The sequence below is a fragment of the Trichoderma aggressivum genome (assembly GCF_033847375.1).
Source record: "Trichoderma aggressivum f. europaeum strain CBS 100526 chromosome Unknown scaffold_008, whole genome shotgun sequence".
Taxonomy (NCBI): Eukaryota; Fungi; Ascomycota; class Sordariomycetes; order Hypocreales; family Hypocreaceae; genus Trichoderma; species Trichoderma aggressivum.
Genome location: NW_026946374.1, coordinates 718,560 through 739,306, shown reverse-complemented (window position 1 = coordinate 739,306; position 20,747 = coordinate 718,560). Strand labels below are relative to the sequence as shown.

The following is a 20,747-nucleotide window of genomic DNA, read 5'->3' as shown; positions in this document are numbered from 1 at the left end:
CAACTTTTTTTCGACAAGCTCTGAAAAAAAAGATACTTCCCGCTTGTACCTTAGCTTCAGCTGCCTGCCCACCTCTGCACTGAAGTGCCTGCCACATGTAAAACGGTACGTACTGGCCCCACCCAAGCGCTGACAAAGAAGTCCAGCTCTCACCGCTTGCCCAAATCAGGCTAGCAAAGCCATGCCCTAGCCGTTCGACACACATTTTCTCACTGGCTGCAAAATCCGGAAATTTGGCTCGTCTCTTCTTTTTTTCGCGATAGACATCTAGTCACCAAAATTCCCATATACCAAGATACCCTTTTGCCCTTAAATAACCTGCCTTCATAAAAAAGAAGATATGGGGGGCAAATCAGCAAACAAGGCCGGCTACTTCGACAAGCTCAAGGGCTTGCTCCAAGACTACAAGTCCATCTTCATCGTCGAGATTGACAATGTCTCCTCGCAGCAGATGCACGAGATCCGACACTCCCTTCGTGGTACGGGAGTTGTCCTGATGGGCAAGAACACCATGGTATGGCAATTGCGCAAATTTCTGGAACAACCCCAGATTTTTCAAAGGAAGCAAGGCTAATGGAATGGATTTTGCTTTGAACAGGTTCGCCGAGCTCTCAGGACCTTCCTCGTCGATACTCCCGAGTACGAGCGTATCCTGCCTTTCGTCAAGGGCAACGTCGGTTTCGTCTTCACCAACGGCGAACTCAAGGACGTCCGTGACCAGCTTCTCGCCAACCGTGTCGCTGCTCCCGCTCGTGCTGGTGCCGTCGCGCCCGTCGATGTGTGGGTTCCTGCTGGAAACACCGGCATGGAGCCTGGCAAGACCTCTTTCTTCCAGGCTCTCGGTGTCCCCACCAAGATCGCTCGTGGTACCATTGAAATTACCACCGATCTGAAGCTCATCGAAGCCGGCAACAAGGTCGGCCCCTCCGAGGCCTCGCTGCTCAACTTGCTCAACATCTCTCCCTTCACCTACGGTATGGGTATCGCTCAGGTCTACGACCAGGGCCAGACCTTCCCTCCTTCCATCCTCGACATTGGCGAGGACCAGCTCCTCAAGGCCCTGAGCACCGCCATCACCACCGTTGCCACCATCTCCCTGGCCATCAACTTCCCCACCCTGCCTTCCGTCATGCACTCTCTTGTCAACTCCTACAAGAAGGTCCTGGCTGTTGCCGTTGAGACCGAGATCAGCTGGCCCGAGATTGAGCAGCTCAAGGACCGCATTGCCAACCCTGATGCCTACGCTGCCGCCGCTCCGGTTGCCGCCGCTGGTGGTTCCGGTGCTGCTGCTGCCGCTCCCGCCGCTGAGGAGAAGAAGGACGAGTCCGAGGAGGAGGATGAGGAGGGCTTCGGCGGTCTCTTGTATGTGATGCCCTTGAAATCTCTTTTGAAACCAAAACTAACAGGCTTAATAGCGACTAAACAATCAATAACGGTACTGGGTCGGCTTTCAGGGCTTGTTCGGCTTGTTTCACGGTATATGGATCTGAATATGGTGCATAAGTCATTGCTTGGTCAAATTAGGGCCAACGCAATGATTACATGAGACACGAAAAATCAATGAAAGTTGCAAGTCAACTATTGAACAATGAAAAATGGGCCAACTTGTGCATATGTCGAATTGTGATGGTAATGGCTGGAAACCACTCATTAACAAAAGGTTAGTCTCTTTTCTTTTTTTCTAGTGAACACACCCTATCTGGCCTTGGATGATTATAAATTTATTCATGAGCTTTTTAACCCTGAAATCTCCTGATGAAAACAAATATTCAACAACACCTTATGACTCTAACCCTTATGTTTACCAATATTCCATTGCAATGCTTTCAAGACGAACCAAGGCTAATTAGCAAAAGATTTTACAGGACTTTCAACGAACTTGTAATCGTAGATGCGATTTGCCCATGATTTATGCAATGCCACGAGACTTGCTCTCCTTTGCCTCCGTAGCATCCAACACATTCTGAGCAATGTCAATTGCGTGCTGCGGTATTCCAGCCAGACGGGCCACTTTGAGAGCATGGCTCTGGCGATTGACCCCTGGCCGTAGTTTGTGCACGTAGACGAAACTTCCATCTTCATTCTCTTTGATATCCGTGCAGTAGGTCTGGACGGGGCCATGTTTTGGGTGACAGAATCCCTCGGCAGCTGCCATGTCGGCTATATCATGGAAATGTGTCGCAAACAGAGTCCTGCATTGGTTAATGGTCACGAGATGGTGCAGGCAGGCAAATGCGATTGCTGTACCGTCCTCTGGTGTGGTTCCTCGACCTATTTCATCCATTATGACAAAAGACCGTGGCGTGGCTTGTCTTAGAATCTGGGCCGTCTCGAGCATCTCAACCATGAAAGTGCTCTGGTCGTGGTATAGGCTGTCGGCGGAGCCCACGCGACTGAAGATTGCATCAACAATGCCAATTTCAGCATGCGAAGCAGGGACATAGCATCCAATCTGGGCCATGATTGTAATCAAGGCGTTTTGGCGAAGAAATGTGCTCTTGCCGGCCATGTTCGGCCCAGTAATGAACCAAATCTGGCCGTTTGGGGATGGTCCGACTATACAGTCGTTGCGAGTGAATCGACGGCCTTGCTCCAACAGACCCCTTTCCACCGTGGGATGCCGACCACCCATGATGATGTGAGTCCTTGAATCAGTCAAGGTGGGACGGATGAGATTCTGCTCAAGAGCTATTTTCGCAAACGATGTTGCAATGTCGATTTCGTCCAGCACGGCTGCAATGTGCCGTAGCTTGATGAAGTTCTTAACAACTTGTTCGCGTAGGGCGTGAAAAACACGCTGCTCCTCGCGGCGAATTCGCAACGTTACTTGTTCCAAACGCTGACCAAGAGCTGTCCATTCATCAAGCTGGAATGATCTCGTGCTACGGCTTGAAGAGACGGTCTTTATCTGGGCAAGGTTTTTGGCGTCCTTCTCCTTAATATGGGCGATATGGCTGACGGTTGGTGCCCATTTAAGGGTCAAGCTTGGTGCTCGAAATCGTTCGCAAAGTTCTTCTCCAAGAGTAGTCTTGTCCTTTAAAAGCGATGCAAGACTGTCATGAAGACTCTGAAGCTCTTTGCTCGCAGTTGGCTTCATAATCCACGGCCGATTATCTTCGCCGTATTGCTCCTCCTTGATGGTGCTTCGCTTTTTCCTCTTTCCTTTGGTCAAAGCAGCAACATCCTCCGGGGAGCCTTCGGAAGAAACAATATTTTCAGCTTGAGCCATAGCTTCTTCTGCCTCGGAATCTTCTACTGCCTGCTGCTGGGCGATGCCCTCCTCGTCTATTGACTCTTGAATCCTATGGGCAAGTTTAAGCGGCTCTTCAAGCTCAATCCGAGACGCTAGCGTATCAATACAGTCTGATGAAGAAGATGTATTCTCTCTTCTCGATGCTTCTTTCAACAAAATCGTGATTTCTTCAGCTGCACGAATCGTGTTGGCTATTCCAAGTAAGTCATCGGCCTCGCCTCTTCCCAAGGCAAATCTTTGAACAAGTCTTTGGCAATCATCGCTTAGCCGTAACATAACGACCAAAGAATCTCTGAGATCGCCTAATTCCATGAAACGAGCGACAAGGTCTTGTCGAGCTTTGATCACCTCTAGAGATGTGGACGGAGAGCCAAGCCATTCATTGAGCAACCTAGCGCCACTCTTCGTAACCGTGCGGCGTATCGCATGAAGAAGACTGCCCCGGAAGTAACCATCGCGGATGGTTTGTTTGATTTCCAGTGCCCTCAAGCTGTTCTTGTCGATTGTCATCGTCTGCATATTCCCATAGCGCAGAGGTGGCTGAAGCTTCATACTCGTCTCCTGCAGCCGATTCCTAACATAATTCAGCGCTAGGCCACCCGCGATGATTTCGTCATCTGTAAAGGACGTTTGTAAAGTTTGGGAGATTTCTGATTCCAGATGTGGTGCCCAGTCATCAAGTTTCACTAGGCCCCCATCAGATGAAAATGTGACGAGATGCCGGTTGTCTGTCAATATTGAGAAAACGTCGTGATCTTGTTTTAGTTCGAATGACTGCTCAAGAACAACTTCTCGTGGGGCTATTCGGGACAAGATGGACGGAAGAGATGACAAGGTTGTGGACTGGGTGAAGAACTGGCCGGTGGAAAGATCAAGCCATGCTAGACCTATAGGTGTAGAATCTACGCCCATGACATCTGAAGCTTGGTGAGACGAGGAAGTGTCTGGCTGTATATTTCCATCAGGATCGTTCTGAGGAACGTGAATTGCCATGATGTAGTTATTGGCGTAAGGGTCAATAAAATTCTCGTCAATGAGAGTTCCCGGAGTGATAATTCGGGTAACTCGACGAGTGTGCATGAGGCCACCCGACTTGATCTTCTCAGAAGCATCGTTGGGGAATTCTTCGGCTATAGCGACGTGGCGATTCAAGTCTTGAACGAGGATTTTCAGATATCGGTCAGCATGGATAGACCGAAATCCAGCCTGTATACTCTGATTAGCATGGCTCGAATTTGTCAGGTGTTGTGTGTGCAAAATAGAAGCATGCACAGCAAAAGAGGGGGGTAAAGACTTTACCATAGGCACAGGTCCAGCAGTTGTCTTCTTAGAAGCCAGCTTCAGGCTGAGCAGCGACGCGTATTCCTCGGCATGCTCAAAATAGAGCTCATAGAAACCGCCCACTCTTGTGATGAGAACACACTTGTCAAACTTGTCCATATGACGGCGCGCTTGGAGTATGACGGTTGGATAGGCCGGCCCATTTTGTTCCTCCTGTGCAAGGGGACTCGCAGCAATTTTCCCCTGAGGCAAGTCAGAAAGCTTGATAGTCGTCTTCTTTCGCTTTGCGGCAGCTTGAAGATGGGCAGAAGTGGTAAAAGGCTGCAAGGCAAACGCAGCTCTTAGAGCCGGTGCCGATGAGCGGCGAGCATAGAAGGGCCGAGACCAAAAGCCATGAATGGTGCGTTGACGAAGCATTCCAGCTCACTTGACAAGATCACCTGCTCCGTTGTCGAACCTTTGGAAAGTCGTGAAACCCTCGACATTGAGCTCGTGAGCATGAATTTCCATCGAGTGGGTTGGTTGGTTGGTTGGTTGTTTTTTTTAGGTGTCGAGGCCGTGATAGAGGCCCGGCCCCACCAACAGGCGGGATGCCGGTGCCTGAAGCGCCGTGGAAGCGCCACTGCGGAATTTGGAGAACGAACGGCGGCGCCAATTGCCAGCAGCTGCGTGTCCATAGCTCTGAATTGGGTAAAATAATAGCATAAAGGATGGTGTTGATCAGGATGATATAAGGTGTAAGGGGTGTTGTGCAAGAAGATGGAAGGGAATCTGGTAGAGTGCATTGGCAAGCAGAGGACAGAAAAACCAAAGCCGAGAAGATTTCAAAGACACACGGGGTAAATGATACGCCTGGTTTTTAAGTATCTGCTACGGAGTACGGTAGCTACCTATATTTTCACTACTAGGTACTGTGTCTATATTTCTCTACCTAGTAACTGCTATTATAGTTATATCTTTTTCTATCCTCTCCCTGATTGGTACATGTATCGTATTGTATCGTATCGTATCGAGGTATGTACTTGGTACTAGGTGAGTGGAAGGAGCTGGTTGGGCAGCCGCAGGACATTCTCCTTCTCGAGCTCGGCTTTTACCAACCTGCCAATTGTACCCAATACTAATGCTGCAGAATTGGGGGACTTTTTTCCCATCTCTTTCATCCTCTCTCTCTCTCTCTCTCTCTCTCCATTATATTTGATTGTATCTACAGTTTCGGACCCTCGCCTCGTATCCGTTATAGCCGCCAGCCTCTTACAGAATAACGTTTCGGAGAAGCTCTGCCCTGTGGCCGAATCCAGATCGGCCTTGACTCTCCCGCATTCCTCCCTTGGTTAATCCTCGTCTTGCACAGAGTCTGGCCATACTTGGCCTATACAGAGTACGTTGAGAATCTTGACACTCGATCGATTCGGCTCTGGGGTTACGTCTGCGGCGCCGCTTCTCACCTAATCGCCATCAACCCTGTCTGCTTGAGAATTGTCCCTATTCTACTCTGTTCAATCCTGAATACCTTCTTCCATCCTTGGCCATCCTTGGTACTTTGAGCTCCATCTTTGCATATTCGATTATTTACCTATTCCTTGTCAAAGCAACATTGCAATCATGAGGTGCGTACTCCGTACTCCCGCCCTGGGGCCTGAAGCATCATTCCAGCCCATGGCATGACCCCTGAGAGGAGGCGGATCGGCCCAAAAACTCCCCCGCACGCAGCGCCAGCTTCTCCGTCATTAGCGCCCCATGAATTGTTACATCGCCTGGGAAACGGGAATCTTTGAAGCGGTCTCCCCACCTCCACCTCCCCACAGCGGTGACAGCCAAGAGCTTCCCCGACGCAGGTTCCGCGCATCGCAGGGTGCTAGAGCTCTGCACTATTTTATTATCCATATATAATCCCGAATTCACCTTGCTGGCACACCTCTTCTTCCTTTATTCAATCACACCCCTTAAGAATCGACCGCCAGGAATTCGCTCTTGAGCGTCCGGGCTGCTGCTTGTTTCAACTCGCTGATTAGACTCTGCAGTTACACCGACAGCTTGATCGGCCATCTCCTCCCCGTCTCCTCCGATTGCCCACAGCATTCACCCTCTCCGGACAACCTCCAGCCTCTGCCGGGCAAGCTTCGGCGACTGTCCAATCGATCAGCACCGCCGGCTCCAGGGCACGACCTTCTCACCATGGGTGGCGGCGGCGAAGTTAGGAGCAACATCTCCTACCCGGTCTTTGCGCAACGGCCTGTCGGCGTCCCTAAAACTAGCATTCTCAAGGGTCGCATTGAGCCATTCTACAAATCAGGACAGTATGACAAGGTGAACTTGCTAGCGTACGTCTTCCTGAAGCTCCTTTGTCCTCCTGATGTCGGCCTATTGACACCTTCCGTGTAGGAGCCTCTACAATGCCAGATACTCGGGCGCGCCACACGTTCAGCTCTCTGTTTGGAGCGCTCCCGGACAAGAACGACCAACCTTTGAGCATGCAGTTTCCCAGCAATTCAAGGAGACACACATTGGCGCCTCCTTCGGACCTTCATGGTCCACTCATTGGTTCAGGGTGGTCTTGACTGTCCCTGAGGCAATCGCCGACGAAGAGCTGCTCGAGCTCCAGTGGGACGCAAACAATGAAGGTCTTGTGTGGACAGAGGATGGTATGCCGCTCCAAGGCTTGACTGGTGGAGGCGAGAGGATCGAATGGGTAATTCCTCGCTCGTTCCGCGACGGCAAACCGCACACTATTTACATCGAGATGGCTTGTAACGGGATGTTTGGAAACGCGCCAAACGGTAAAAACAGCATTATGCCGCCAGACCCCAATCGATATTTTGGTCTTACAAAGGCCGACATCGTTGCCGTCAACGTTCCTGCGCGCGGTCTTTACTTTGACATGTGGGAGCTTGGGGACGCCGCTCGAGAGCTGCCTGAGAACTCGGCGGAACAGGGGCGAGCGCTGTCTGTTGCCATGAAGATTATCGACACCTTCGAAGTGAATAACCAAGAGTCCATTCTCGAGTGTCGAAAACTCGCGCAGGAAATCATTGGCCCCGATGCCGACTCTCATCGGGTGTATGAAGTTGGTCCAGAGCCCGTCGTTTTCGGCATTGGTCACTGCCACATCGATTCGTGCTGGCTATGGCCCTTTGCAGAGACGAGGCGCAAAGTGGCTCGGTCGTGGTCAAGCCAGTGTGATTTGATGGACCGGTATCCGGAGGCTCATTTTGCTTGCTCGCAGGCTCAGCAGTTCAAATGGTTGAAACAATTATATCCCAAGGCCTTTGATCGTGTGAGACGCAAGGTGAGCGAGGGTCAGTTCCACCCCATCGGCGGCAGCTGGGTCGAACACGATACCAATATGCCCGGTGGCGAGTCTCTGGTGCGTCAATTCTTCTACGGCCAGCGGTTTTTCGAGGCAGAATTTGGGTCACGCTGCCGTACTTTTTGGCTTCCCGACACGTTTGGCTACTCCAGCCAGCTGCCCCAACTCTGTCGTTTGGCCGGCATGGACCGCTTCATGACTCAGAAGCTAAGCTGGAACAATATCAACAACTTCCCCCACACTACCTTTATGTGGGTGAGTCCCGACGGAAGCCAAGTCATTTGTCACATGCCTCCGTCCGAGACATACACTGCTGAAGCCGACTTTGGTGATTTGAGACGCAGCGTCACCCAACACAAGACTCTTCGTGTCGACAATTCATCGCTGTTGGTGTTCGGCAAGGGCGATGGCGGCGGCGGCCCGACTTGGCAGCACTTGGAGAAGCTTCGACGAATTGCGGGAATCAGCAACACCATTGGAGGCATTCCAAAGCTGAAGCTCGGCCTCAGTGTCGATGACTTTTTTGATCGCCTTGCTCCAAAGGCCAACGACCTTCCAACATGGTATGGTGAGCTCTACTTTGAGCTCCATCGAGGCACCTACACCACGCAGGCCAACAACAAGTACTACAACCGCAAGGCTGAAGTCTTGATGCGAGACCTTGAGCAGCTCGCCACACTGGCCTCGATCAAGAACAAGTCGTACAAGTACCCTACTGAAAAGATTGATACCATGTGGGAGGGCGTCCTCCTATGCCAATTCCACGACTGTCTTCCCGGTAGCTCCATCGAAATGTGCTATGACGACTCTGACAAGGTGAGAGGCCTGTCTTGTCCCTCCTGAATATTTCATGCTAACTAGTCATTAGATTTACAAGGACATTTTTGAGACTGGCCACAAGCTACTTTCGGAAATCTACAAGGCCCTGGGTGCCAGTGATTCAAAAGCCGATGGCCACGAGTCGGTGGTCCTCAACACGCTGCCTTGGCATCGCAAGGAGCTTGTTGAGGTGTCCGATACACAGGTTAGCGTTGCTTGTGGACAAGGCCCTCTCCTTGCTCTCCGCAACTTCAAGATCCAGGAGGATAAGCCGGCTGTTTCAGTACAACAGGTGGGCAGCCAGTTCATCTTGGAAAACGAAGACCTCCGCGTTGTTGTTGAGGGTGGCTGCATCACTTCATTGTACGACCGTGTCAATGACCGCGAAACCATCGAAAAGGGTGGCAAGGCGAACAAGTTTGTCATTTTTGATGACATTCCTCTCTTCTGGGAAGCCTGGGATGTCGAGGTTTATCATCTCGAGACCCGCCGAGAGCTCAGCTACGGCAACACAAGCCTCCACGAGGTGAAACCCCACCGCGTCACTCTCGCCACTGAGATTCAGATCAGCAAGCACAGTTCGATCAAGTCTTACATTACTCTGTCGGCGGCTCTCAAAGGCCAGCAGTCTTGGGTTGAATGCAAGGCCGAGGTGGACTGGCACGAAAACTCCAAGTTCCTCAAGGTAGAGTTCCCCGTAGACATTGTCAACACGGAAGCCTCGTATGAGTCCGCGTACAGCATCACCAAGAGGCCAACGCACTACAACACGAGCTGGGACATGGCCAAGTTTGAGGTTTGCTGCCACAGGTTCGCCGATTTGTCGGAGAACAACTATGGAGTATCCATTCTCAACGATAGCAAGTACGGTTTTGCTACGGCCGGCAAGCTCATGCGCCTATCTCTACTTCGGTCCCCCAAGGCCCCCGATGAGCACGCGGATATGGGCCGCCACTCGATCCGATGGGCCATTCTTCCTCACAAGGGAGCTCTGTCGGCGACAACGGTCCGAGCGGGCTATGCCTTTAACAACCCTCTCAAGGTCTTGTCCGCACCAAAGGCTGCGGTTGAAAGCTTGACCAGCGTCCCCATCCAGCTCATCAACTCGGATGAGTCTGCTTCCATCATTCTGGACACCATCAAGCGAGGCCACGACGACGAGGACGTTAGCCGCCGCGAGGGCCTTCGCGTCAACGGCGGCCAGAGCATTATCGTCCGCCTGTACGAATCCTTGGGCGGACGCAGCCGAGGCACCATTCAAACCGAGTTCAACGTGAAGCGCGTCACCAAGGTCAACATTCTGGAGGATGAAATCGAAGAGGTTTCCTTGGCGGATGGCAAGTTTAACATTGTTCTTCGGCCGTTTGAGGTGGCAACATACAAGCTACAGCTGTAGGACAGCAACGACGCTTGTATATGCCCCGGGTCTACCATTCGCATAATGCTGGGATACGAGGCGACTTGACCAGGTGCTGCGTTCAATTTGTGATGTGTGACAGTGAGGAACAGTGTATTGTATCACAAAGTCTCTGTTAGGAAATAGTAATTCTTTTTTACGAGCATTCGTCTCCGTTTCTCTAAATGAATCATTCAGTCCGTCATAACGCCAAAGCCTCCCTAGTGATATGTCATGAATAGTTAGACAGACAGCTCCATCAAACTCGAATGGTATGTGCAGGCTCGCATTTGCATCCAATATCCCCAAACAAATAAACAAGCAAAAAAAAAAAAAAACAGAATGAAAACCAACTATCTACGTCATGATGTAAAGTCACCCTCGGGCAGCTCATCAATGACTTGCTCAACCATGGTGATGAGCTCATTTATGTCGGGCCGCTCCGCAGGCTCAACCTTGAGACAGGCCCGGACAAGATTACGAATAGGCTCGCTGATGACGACGTCTCCGGAAGAGGCACCGGCGCCGGGACCGGCCTCGCCGCTGGCCTTTGCCTTTGCGGCCTGGATGGTGTTTGTGCGCTTCGGCCCGCCGCCGGGGTTCTCGTCGGGGAAGCGCCAGTCGCCGCCGAGGACGCAGAGGCTGAGGGTGCCGCCGGTCTCGTCGGAGCGCATCTCAAAGGGCGACTTGCCGACGAGGCAGGCGTAGAGGGTGCAGCCGAGGGACCAGATGTCCGTCTTTGTGTCGACGACGGTGCCGGTACGGACGTCGAAGAGCTCCGGGGCTCGGTAGGGCATGGTGGAGTGCTCGGCGGCGGTGTCCTGGATTTGCAGGGCGAGGGACTGGGAGGTGACGGGGGTGGGCGAGGCGGCGACGGAGCCGAGGTCCATGAGGATGGGGATGGAGCCCGAGTCGTCAATCATGATGTTGCCTGGGGTGGTTTACAAGTCAGTCAACGTAACCAATGAAGCGGCTTTTGTTTTGTTCGTTACCTGGCTTAATGTCTCGGTGCGCATACGACTTGATCTTGCCGCCGGCCTCGCCCTCAATGCGGTTCTCCGAGTCCATCAGCGGCCGCTCGTGTTCGCCCTGCTCCTCCTCCTCGGTGCGCTTCCCACTCGTGCCCAGCTTGCGGCCGCCTCTCGACCCAGACCCAGATCCCCCCTCGGCAGCCTCGTCATGGTCCTCCTCGCGGCCCATCTGCATGCGCTCGGCGGGGGCGGGCTGGTACTCGTGCATTGCGCGCAGGGCCTTGCAGACGCCGAGGAAGAGCATCATGAGCTGGCGCTCGGGGAAGCGGTTGTGGTTGACGAGGTTTGCGTTGATCATGTCCTGCAGGTTGCCGCGGCGGTAGTAGGGCAGCAGGACGTAGACGGTCTTGCTGGCGTCGTCACCAGAACCGCCACCGCGGTCGGTGGCGACGCAGTGGTCGTAGGCCGAGATGATTGTGGGAACGTGGTCGAAGAGGCGGTAGGCGTCGACCTCGCGCATGGCCTGCTGGACGGACTCGGCGCCGAAGGGGCATCGGATCTTTTTGAGGGCGAAGAGCTCGTGCGTGGATGTGTCTTCGACGAGGTAGACGTAGGAGAAGCCGCCCTGTTCGAACGATGCCTTTGTTAGCTACATTTGTTTTGTTTTACTGCTGCGAGAGACTGAGAGAAGAACAAGTGAGGCTTCTTGTTGTTGTTGTTGTTTTTGCGCACCTCGCCTAGTAGACGCTGAATCTTGAAGCTCCGGCTGTTGATCTTGAGCGTCGGGGAGCCCGGGAAGCAGTTGAGGCAATTGCCAAACGAGTAAAACAAATCAGCGAAGATCTGCGCCATGGTGACGATGGGCGATGTTTGGGCTGAATGGACATGTGAAGAGGAAGAGGAACAGGTGGGAGAAGAAGAAGAAGAAGAAGAAGAAGAAACAAAATGTAACTTGGCAGCTGTCACACATTTGTTAGTGTTGGTACATGTAAATCGTGTCAGCCACAAGTACTGTAAGAGTAAGAGCTCCCTCCCACAAAGACTCAGCCCCACCTACCCCAGCACTGCCCAGCCTTGCGCGTTTCAGAAGAGGCGATTGATGACGAACTGTCCCAAGCATTGGCTCGTACCCTTCAATTATATCTATCTAATAATTACAGGTAACTATCATAGAGACTACATTCTGGGATCAAAGTAAAGTGCCTTCATCTTAACTTGTATTCTTCGAAATACCCGCTGCTATCGCTGCCCAAGATCCGGCCTGCAATAACATCCCACCTGTGGTTCCCCAAAACGTCATGAATCATGTCATTGAGGGCACAGGATGATGGTGGACAAGGTAGACATTCTTTCTATAAGCTCGTCTAGATTCCTAAGTCTGCATGTTTTTTTTCTTCTTTGATTCAATTGGGGTATATATTTCACCCAAGATACAACCTACAAATCTTACTAAAAATACACACGAGGCAGAGCGTCATCAGCCAGGGCGCTTCTAAATTTAGCAACCCCCAGAAGCTCTTCAAAGAGTGGCTTAGTACGCCGTACCGAGTCTGCAAGAGGCCATCTCCAGCTGCCATTGGAGAAATCCCATCGCCATTTTGTATCTCATAGTTTCTCTCTCTCAATGGGTTCACTTAATTGCTTTTTGAGAATACATTTTTTTTGAAGTAGAATCAAACAACAACTCCAAGGGACCCCAATGGAAAGAAGTGTCCACCAATTCGACGGCAGATATCGTCGACTTTTGCCACGACTTTGCAAAGGAGAGTATCTCTAGCATCTCTACCAGAATTAGCAAGAAGTATTTCAAAAGAAATCGTGGCAAAGGGTGTGCGGTCACGAGGAATCACATGAAAAGGGTCGAGTTGAGGCTTGATTTCCTCACAGCTCCATATGCGGGCAATCAAGTCAAACACTTCCAATAATATGTTATTATTCTTTTTTTTTCCTAAATCATGACGTGCATCAAGCATTATCGTCTATTGTACGAATCCAGTCATCATCTACTACAAGGCAGTAACAAAGAATCCACTCCGTAGTACGCCATCCAAGCAGAACTGGCTTTTAAACATATAATAACAATACCACTACTTCAAGCTTCTCATCCAGTGACGCTCTTTTTAAGAAAAAAACACAAGGTTAAACAAAACAAGAAAATACAGAATTCGGTCAAGCAAAAAGAACAATTCTCAACTCCTATATCTCAGTCTTATGCGCCGCGGGCTAATTCTGAATCCCTAACCAATGTCTCAAGAAAGTAAATTGCGAAGAGATGGATTCGTACTCGCGCCTGTGGCAGGCCTGCTGTCTGGAGGTCGCGGTCCCACGGATGCTGGAGGCGGCTCATGAGACTGCGGCGGTGGAGGCGGGGGCCCATTTCTCAACATGGGAGCGCTCGCATGGGGGGTTGGCGGATATGATGATCGTTGAGGGTGTAGCCCGTGTGAGAATGCGTCCGCTCGCGGAGGAGGCGGCGGTGGGGGTGCTCCGTTGCCCATAAGGTGAGCCGGGGGATGGACGGGTCCTCCGTGGCCGGTATGCCCGTGGTAAGGGGGAGGAACATACGGCGCCGGAGGAGTGGGCCCACTCAAGCGTCGAGGTGACGGGGGAAGCCCATTTCCATATGCGTGTCCATGCGGGTGACCGCCAGGCATTCCGCTTGGAGCCATGGCAGGTGGTCTCAGAGCGGAAAGATTCGACATCGGGGGCGGCGGGGGACCGCTGTGCAAGAGAGGAGGCGGAGGACCCCCGTTTAGATGACGGGGAGGGGAGCCATGCTGACTGCCAGGGCGATGCGGTGCCCACTCGCCATAAGCAGGTGGTCTGGTCGGCGGCAACGGTGCAGGTGGATATACCGGAGCTGGGCGGTGTCCTGCCACTTGGACCGGTGCGTGAACTAGCGCTGGCATAGACGGCGGAGTCGATCCGGCTGGCATAGCATGTGAACTCGGCGGAGGAGGCCACGAAAGGGGGTGGCTCGAATGGCGCCCGTCACGATAGTCCACCAGGGGCGGCGGTGTTGAGCCTGTCATGGGAGGAACCGGAGTCATCAAGGAAGTCTCCATTGGCTGGGGACGCGCAAGTTCGGGAGGCGGAGGCGACGGTCCGGGTAGCAAAGTCAGGCGCGGGCTGCGAGGAGTCTTTCGCAACTTGTGGCACTTGTGGCACTGGAATTTCCGCTGCTCAACAAACTTCTGCGCTTCTGAGCCAATGACCCCGTGATGTCCGTTGGTGAGCTTCCGCTCTTGCGAGTTGTCAATAGGCCACCATCTCAGCGTGACATCTATGCCGCAAGTAATGCAGACTTTTTCTCCTGGATGATGGGCGTTGGATCCGGGGTCAACAACTTCACCATTGCGCGGCTGAGCCCAAGTGTTACCGTTGGGGGTCGTCGTTGTGGATGCTCTGCGGTTCCCTGGTTGGATTGGAGCTCCAGACAGCTTCGCTGCCGCTGCCATCAGAGTGGCCTTGCGGACCGTTCCTGTCAAGGTAAGATCGGCCTGCTTGAAGTTCTGGACGTAAAGCTGAAGAGCATTCAGCCCAGACTCGCTGGCCACGTCGTGGATCCGATGAACAATCGCCTTGGTGGGAGCGTGGTCTTTACACCATAGCATGGCTGACATGGTACCGCTCTCGCCGTTGATCGTTACAATATTGAACTGGTCTCGTCGGGAGCTTTTGACAGGGGTTATATCGAAACCAAGAACATGGCCTTTCTGTCGTGCGCACTCAACGTGATCTATCATTTCATTAGCATAAGCACCATGCCATAGCCAAGACCGCTTCAAGCAAGAGCTGAAGTAGAAAAGAAAACTTACAAGGTGCACGACACTGGTGGCAGGGCACACAGGCTCCACCCTGTTGGTTACAGGCCTGGCAGATCTCGTCATACTTTGACCTCGAGATGGAGGGGATGCCCTCGGATGGTTCCATCGCCTTGGCGTTACCAAATTTGACTTCAGGGGTCCATACGGCACAAGTGACGTGAACCCAGTTGTTATCCGCGGTGCGCTTGAGAGGCTCCCGAGGGTTAACAGGGCGGTTCATGTCTTCTTGCTTCTTGCGGTAAAATTCGGCAGCTTTGCGGGCTTGTTGGACTTCCAATTTCTCGCGCTCCCGATCCTTCTCAGACATCTTCTTCTTGTGGTGCGTGAGTTTGGGTTGCTCTACAAAGTCATGCTCGGTGTGCTCAACAGGGCACAAAACACATTTGTATTGCTATCACATAATTGTCAGTATGAATCGATGTGAGGGGAGTTGACTTGACTTACGATGGATACTTGCGGGCTCTTATCGTTGGCACACATATCACATACCCATTTGCCTTGCACCTTGTGATCGATAACACCGTAGCAGTTGCGATGAACCGTCAGGCGGCACTCTCGACACGAGAGGTGTTGATCTCCCATTGGTTCCATCTGATCACAGATAGCACAGGGAAGAACCCGCGGCTTGGGCATTTCAGGGGCAGCGGGCGGCTCCACCACTGCTTTTTCCTTCTTTTTAGCAGGAACTGCGCTGGTAGTGCTACCGCTGTCGGATGGGGTTGCATCAGCCTCTTTGTCGGCGGCAGCCTTGAGCTTCTTCCTAGGAGGCTCCTGTGTCTCGGTAGGCTGAGCCGCAGCTTTAGAAGGAGTCGGAGCTCGTTCAGGGGTCATGTAGCCCAATTCATGTGCGAGCTGCAGCTCCTTGAGGAGCTCTTCGTCTTGCTTGCGTTTCCATGCACGGCCACCAGCCTGTGCAACCTTCTTCGCCACCTCCTCGATAACCTCGTAACGAATGGCATAGCGCCTCCACAATTCGGCGCAGCGTCGGCACAAAGCAACAACGTATTGATTCCCAGCCTTGTCCTTGCCAGATCCCTTGAGGCCCTGGTCGTTGACCAGTCCGGGAAGCGGATTGGGCGCTCTCCTCCACTGCCGGTCGTTTGTTCTGTTACAAAATTGACAGATGAAGCTCCGTTTCTTTTGTACTGCCTTGTCCGCGTCAAACGCAGAGTCGTCATCGTCGTTGGCCACATCATCAGCGAGCTTGGAAGCGGCAGCATCTTCACGCTTCGCTTGCTTCTTCCCCTTGCGACCCGGGAAAGTGCCCCAGACTTGTTGTCCCCTCTCTGATTTCTTCCAGGCATAATAATGCCGAACAATCTCTCCAGGCGACTTGGTCTTGACATGCTTCATGACGAGATGCAATTCGGAGCCAAATTTTGAGACACCTTCTTCAAATCTCTTTACCTCGGCAGGGCTCAAGTTGGGCTCTTTGAACTCGATCCTGGGCTTCTTAGAGAGCACGGCGAGGGCCTTGGAGTCATCAAAGTCTTGGCGATACAAGGTTTCCACCGCCGCATCACGAAGGTTTGTGGAGCGCTCGGGAAGGTCTAGCTGTTTGGCCTTGGACATGGCATCGTCAACAAAACTGTTGATTTTGGCGGTAGACGGGTCATCTCCAGAGGGCGGCTTCCACAGCAGCACCGCCGTGCAATTGGGGTCATCTTCGTCCAGGTCCTCGCCGCGAGCGACGTATCCAGGTGGTTGATCTTGGACCCACTTCGGCCGCTGGCCCCGGCGAGCCCTTTCGGCCTCTTGCTGTTCCTTGAGCAGTTTCTGATCTTTCTTGCCGCCCTTCTTAAATTCCAACGGCTTGACGTACTGCACAGGTTGGCCTGGCCAGGGCCCGACAGAGGCTTGGTTCCTAGGGCCAATGCGGGTGCCCGCACGCGGGTAGATACGGTCATCGTAGTCCAGCGCGTCCTCCGGCTTGCAGTGCATGCCGAGATAACGCCACGGCCAGAGGCTAGCCTGGTAAATCTGCTCCGCGGTTCCCTGGTGAGGCGCTTCATCGTCACCGGGGCTAGTCCTCTCGGTTTCAACGCCATGGACATCTTCCTCATCCTCATCTGGAGGCTCGTCATCTTCGCCATCTCCAGCGTCTATGGTATTTGGCGTGTGGCGGGCTTCCAACTTGCGCTCCTGAGCACGACTGCACGCAGCGCAGGACCAAGCAAAGCCACGTGAGGGTTTTTTGAGCAACGGTGGCTTGACGCAGTTCATATGGTATGTGTGCAGACACACTGCACAGTCAACCGAATCATTGCTATGTGAGAGATTGTGTCAGCATGGGGGGGGTGTATCCAAGTCAGGCCCGATTATGAAAAATAAAATGAAAAAAGAGTGACAGGCTGAGAGAAAAAAGAAATGCTCTGAAAAATAAAGAGGAGTCAAATGCAAAAACTGCAAAAAGTAAACAAAACAGACATGAAAGAATCAGCCCGCAAATGTGTTTCTCTCTTCTTGTCGTCTTGAAATGTAGTCGGTGGTTGCCCATGTACCTCGTAGCTTTGGAGCCGATGCAGTGATGCACGATGGCTGGGGCGGTGACATCCGACAGTGCCTAAACGGCAGCCGGAACACGGCTCTGCTTGCTGCTTGACAACTCAGGCACAGGCATGGCAGCGCGAGTGAGGAGACGGGCAGTGGTCCGACCCAAGGCCAGCAAATTGCATGCACATGCACGCACGGCAAAGACAGGGAGGGGGGAAAACGCAAGGCAAAGGCGGAGACGTGGAATGAATGGGAGGGGGGTGTCGAACGGCTGCGGCTATTGGGATGCCCTATGAGGCACTTGAAGAAAAAAAAAAAGGGCTCTCCCTAGACAGGGCTAAGAGAAGGGGGGGTGGGTGTTGGCGATGGATCAAGTACGTAGCAGCCAGAGCTTCTGACCCTGGTCGATACTTTGTCCTCGGGCCAAAAGGGGCCGGGCAACAAGGTACCGGTCGGCAGACCAGGTGGTGGCCGGTACTCGTGCTGGCCAGTCCCGCAGCTGGAAACACCAACGGACAGGATTCAGGCAGAGACACGCAGACCGAAAGGGAAGACAAGGACAGGGACCGAGGAGGAAAAAAGAAAGGAAAAAACCCGCCCTAGGCCCGATGAAGCGGGCTGTAGGGTCGTGTCGACAATACGTACCTGGCGCAGTACGACGAACATCGTTTGCATAGCTTAACGGCGCTAGTCAGCTCTTTGCCACGCCCCTGCTCGACTAGCACGTATTTCCAGCGCTCGTCCAGCACCTTCTTGACCTTTTCGGGCACGTTGACAATGAGCCGGGTGGGAATCAGATCGTAGTTCTTCTGGATGTACCTGTCGTACAGTTTCTCGAACCAGAAGCTGTCCGGTCGTCGACGGTAGTCGTCCAAGCCCTCGATCTCCAGCCGATGCCTGATCTCGCACTTACCGCGCAGGGCCGTCAGGGGGCTGATGTCGGAGTGCATACTGGCAAAGACCATTCGCGTGTCACTGGCCTTGCGCCCGATATCCTTGGGGCGATAGAACCAATTGATGCGCACCGCGTCCACGGCCTTGGCGGTGTCGTTGCTGGCGTGCATAAACTCCATGATGCGCCCCAGATAGTAGGGCTCTCCTGGAGGCTCGCACACAAGATAGACGTGATCTGCCAGATTGTCTGTTAGCCCGGTCTCGCCGCAGGTGGAAATTGCCTTCGCATAGGGTGGAGGTGGATCCCGGCCGTGCTACCTACCATTCGCCTCCAGCACCGTGCCATCGTCGGCCACCATTCGCCCATTGTCTGGCATGCCTTTGCACGTCTCGAACGTGAGCATGTTGGACTCGGGCCACGTCATGCCCTGAAGCTGGGTTTGCGCCGCCAGGGCACTCTTCTTAGTCGCCGCCGACGTTGAGGGCGGCGTTGCTGCTGCCGATGTTGCAGTTGATGCGGCCGCGGTGCCGTTCTGGTTCGCTGCCGCCTTGCGTTTCCGTGAAGGCTGCGACGTGCCAGCTCCTGACGCCGCCTGTGATGCGTGAATGGTGCCGCCGGATTTTGAGTCCTGGGTGCCGTTCTGGCCTGGGCTGGCCTTGGTGTCATCGGCGGCAGCAGCAGCAGCGGCGGCAGCGGCAGCGGCAGCAGCATTTTTGCGTGAGGTGCCATTGCTGCGAGGCGCATCGCCATTGCTGGCGCCATTCATCTGTCGCGACGACTTCTTGCCGGAGTCGCTGTCCTTCTTGTCGGGGTAGTAATCATACATGTCCATCTCAATGTCCTTGTCCTCAGCGTAGTTGGGACGGGAACTGGCCGTCCTGTTGCGAGAGCGAGTCCCATAAGGCATGGCCACGTCAATGACGGTATCTTTTTCTGCTGCGCCCGAGCCGGGCGACGTCTTGGCCATTGGCTCTGACGTTGGATTTGCTTCCGGTTCAGCAGACTTGGAGTCCTGTTGTGGATGTCAGAGCAGCCAGGCGACGGGTCAAAGATATTCGAGATGGACACGAGGAAAATGAAACAAAAAATTGAAAAAGCCAAATGTAGCGTGTAAGAGTATAAAGGATATTGCAGCCGGAAAACTTACATTTGGTTGCACCATATTGGCGGCAGATTAGCAGCGCGGCCGTGAAACGAGGTAAATCAGAGGCATGCCCGTCTGATTGATGAGTGTGTCAAGACAATTAGAGCAAGACGGGGAGCGATGAAGGTCGGGACTATGAAAGACGGGAATCTGGGCTGATATGAAATTCTAGAAGGTTTGGGATTCGGGAGAATATGCGGGCCGATGAGTTGGGATAATAAAATACGCGACGAGCAAGGTGAAGAATGTCGTCTCGCAACCTGAGGAAAGAGTTGATAATGAAAAAGGAAAGAAGTATACCTGCTGAGAGGCAAGAAGGAAGGACGCCCAAAGGAACGACTTGGAAGAAAGAGGGTACGGAGGTACTTTCCTAAGTGGGTCTGCCTAGGTGACGCTAGCCATGCGATACTCACGTAGCTCGCTACCTTGTCACTTGTACCTTTTAACAATTTTCTGTGGCATATGCAGCAAACATGAGCCTAGCCGCAGCTGATACGCGATGATGGCGACTTGAGCGCCATGTACTCAATACAAACCCTTGCCATGTCCCTTGAGCGCCCACACGAATGGAATTGCAGACGTTCAGGGCATTCGACTGTGAGGAGTCTCAGTGGCGTCTGGCAGAGGCTTATACCTCATTAAGTTGGTTGGTCCAAAACCTTCCAAGTGCCCTTTGCTGGGAGATCGATCAGACCGCGCTGTGCTATCTACAGAGTACCTACTATAGGCTAGATACTGTACATACGAGCATATGTCCAAGAGGCGCCCGTACTGTAAGAGGGGCGGGAGGTGCAAAAGTCGTGTGCTGTGCTGCGCGTCTTCCTTTGGGTGGGCAGCACCACAAGCTGGGACGTGGAGGCACCAATATCATCCATCAGTCAACCTGCTGGCCAGTCCCTCCTTTTTGGGCTTTTTGCATTGGCGGGCGGAAAGGGAAATTTGACATCCCCCATCCATGCCTGGAATTCCAGTCCAAGCACTATCTACGGCGTACCTTGTACCGGCGACGTCTTTCTATCTCTCTCAATTGCAGTACTAACTAGAGCTTCAGTCGGCCAAAGATTTACACATGGACAGCGGTTAGGCATAACGTAGAGTGAGAGCACTGGAGGGCGTTCGGAATTTTGCAGAGCGTGAGGTCATGAGCAAATCCGCCCCCCGGCACGTGTTATGCGGCATGCAAGCGTCAATCTCTTTAGGCGTCGTCTGGGTTTTCAGTTCCAGGGACTTTTTTTGATGACGTATTGCCACGATAGATGAGGTAGTATGTGCTACGCATTTACACCACTGTTTGCTTGGTTATGAATCTGGTCCAGAGGAGGGGCAGTTGAAGCTGAGAACACTCGCACATTGCGATGACA

The 20,747-nt window shown here is 52.9% G+C and overlaps 5 protein-coding genes across 5 annotated transcripts; 2 read left to right on the top strand and 3 right to left on the bottom strand.

Annotated features, from left to right (window-relative positions):
• Nucleotides 1-340: 340 nt before the first annotated feature.
• Triagg1_3065 (uncharacterized protein) lies at nt 341-1,422 on the top strand (the record flags this gene model as incomplete). Its single annotated transcript, XM_062897316.1, has 3 exons — nt 341-514; nt 599-1,362; nt 1,416-1,422. The coding sequence occupies 3 exons, from the start codon at nt 341-343 to the stop codon at nt 1,420-1,422; spliced, it is 945 nt and encodes a 314-aa protein (XP_062758132.1).
• A 487-nt stretch (nt 1,423-1,909) lies between these two features.
• Triagg1_3064 (uncharacterized protein) lies at nt 1,910-4,951 on the bottom strand (the record flags this gene model as incomplete). The annotated part of the gene is made up of 1 exon (XM_062897315.1): nt 1,910-4,951. The coding sequence occupies one exon, from the start codon at nt 4,949-4,951 to the stop codon at nt 1,910-1,912; it is 3,042 nt and encodes a 1,013-aa protein (XP_062758131.1).
• Nucleotides 4,952-6,136: 1,185 nt separating this feature from the next.
• Nucleotides 6,137-10,056, top strand: Triagg1_3063 (CAZyme family GH38; the record flags this gene model as incomplete). Its single annotated transcript, XM_062897314.1, has 4 exons — nt 6,137-6,141; nt 6,556-6,855; nt 6,917-8,657; nt 8,710-10,056. 4 exons carry the CDS (start codon nt 6,137-6,139, stop codon nt 10,054-10,056), a joined length of 3,393 nt encoding a protein of 1,130 aa, XP_062758130.1.
• A 362-nt stretch (nt 10,057-10,418) lies between these two features.
• On the bottom strand, nt 10,419-11,879 carry Triagg1_3062 (uncharacterized protein; the record flags this gene model as incomplete). The annotated part of the gene is made up of 3 exons (XM_062897313.1): nt 10,419-10,987; nt 11,049-11,652; nt 11,697-11,879. The coding sequence occupies 3 exons, from the start codon at nt 11,877-11,879 to the stop codon at nt 10,419-10,421; spliced, it is 1,356 nt and encodes a 451-aa protein (XP_062758129.1).
• Nucleotides 11,880-13,276: 1,397 nt separating this feature from the next.
• Nucleotides 13,277-19,404, bottom strand: Triagg1_3061 (uncharacterized protein; the record flags this gene model as incomplete). The annotated part of the gene is made up of 6 exons (XM_062897312.1): nt 13,277-14,766; nt 14,846-15,245; nt 15,299-17,120; nt 17,993-18,476; nt 18,564-19,254; nt 19,390-19,404. 6 exons carry the CDS (start codon nt 19,402-19,404, stop codon nt 13,277-13,279), a joined length of 4,902 nt encoding a protein of 1,633 aa, XP_062758128.1.
• Between the last annotated feature and the right edge of the window lie 1,343 nt (nt 19,405-20,747).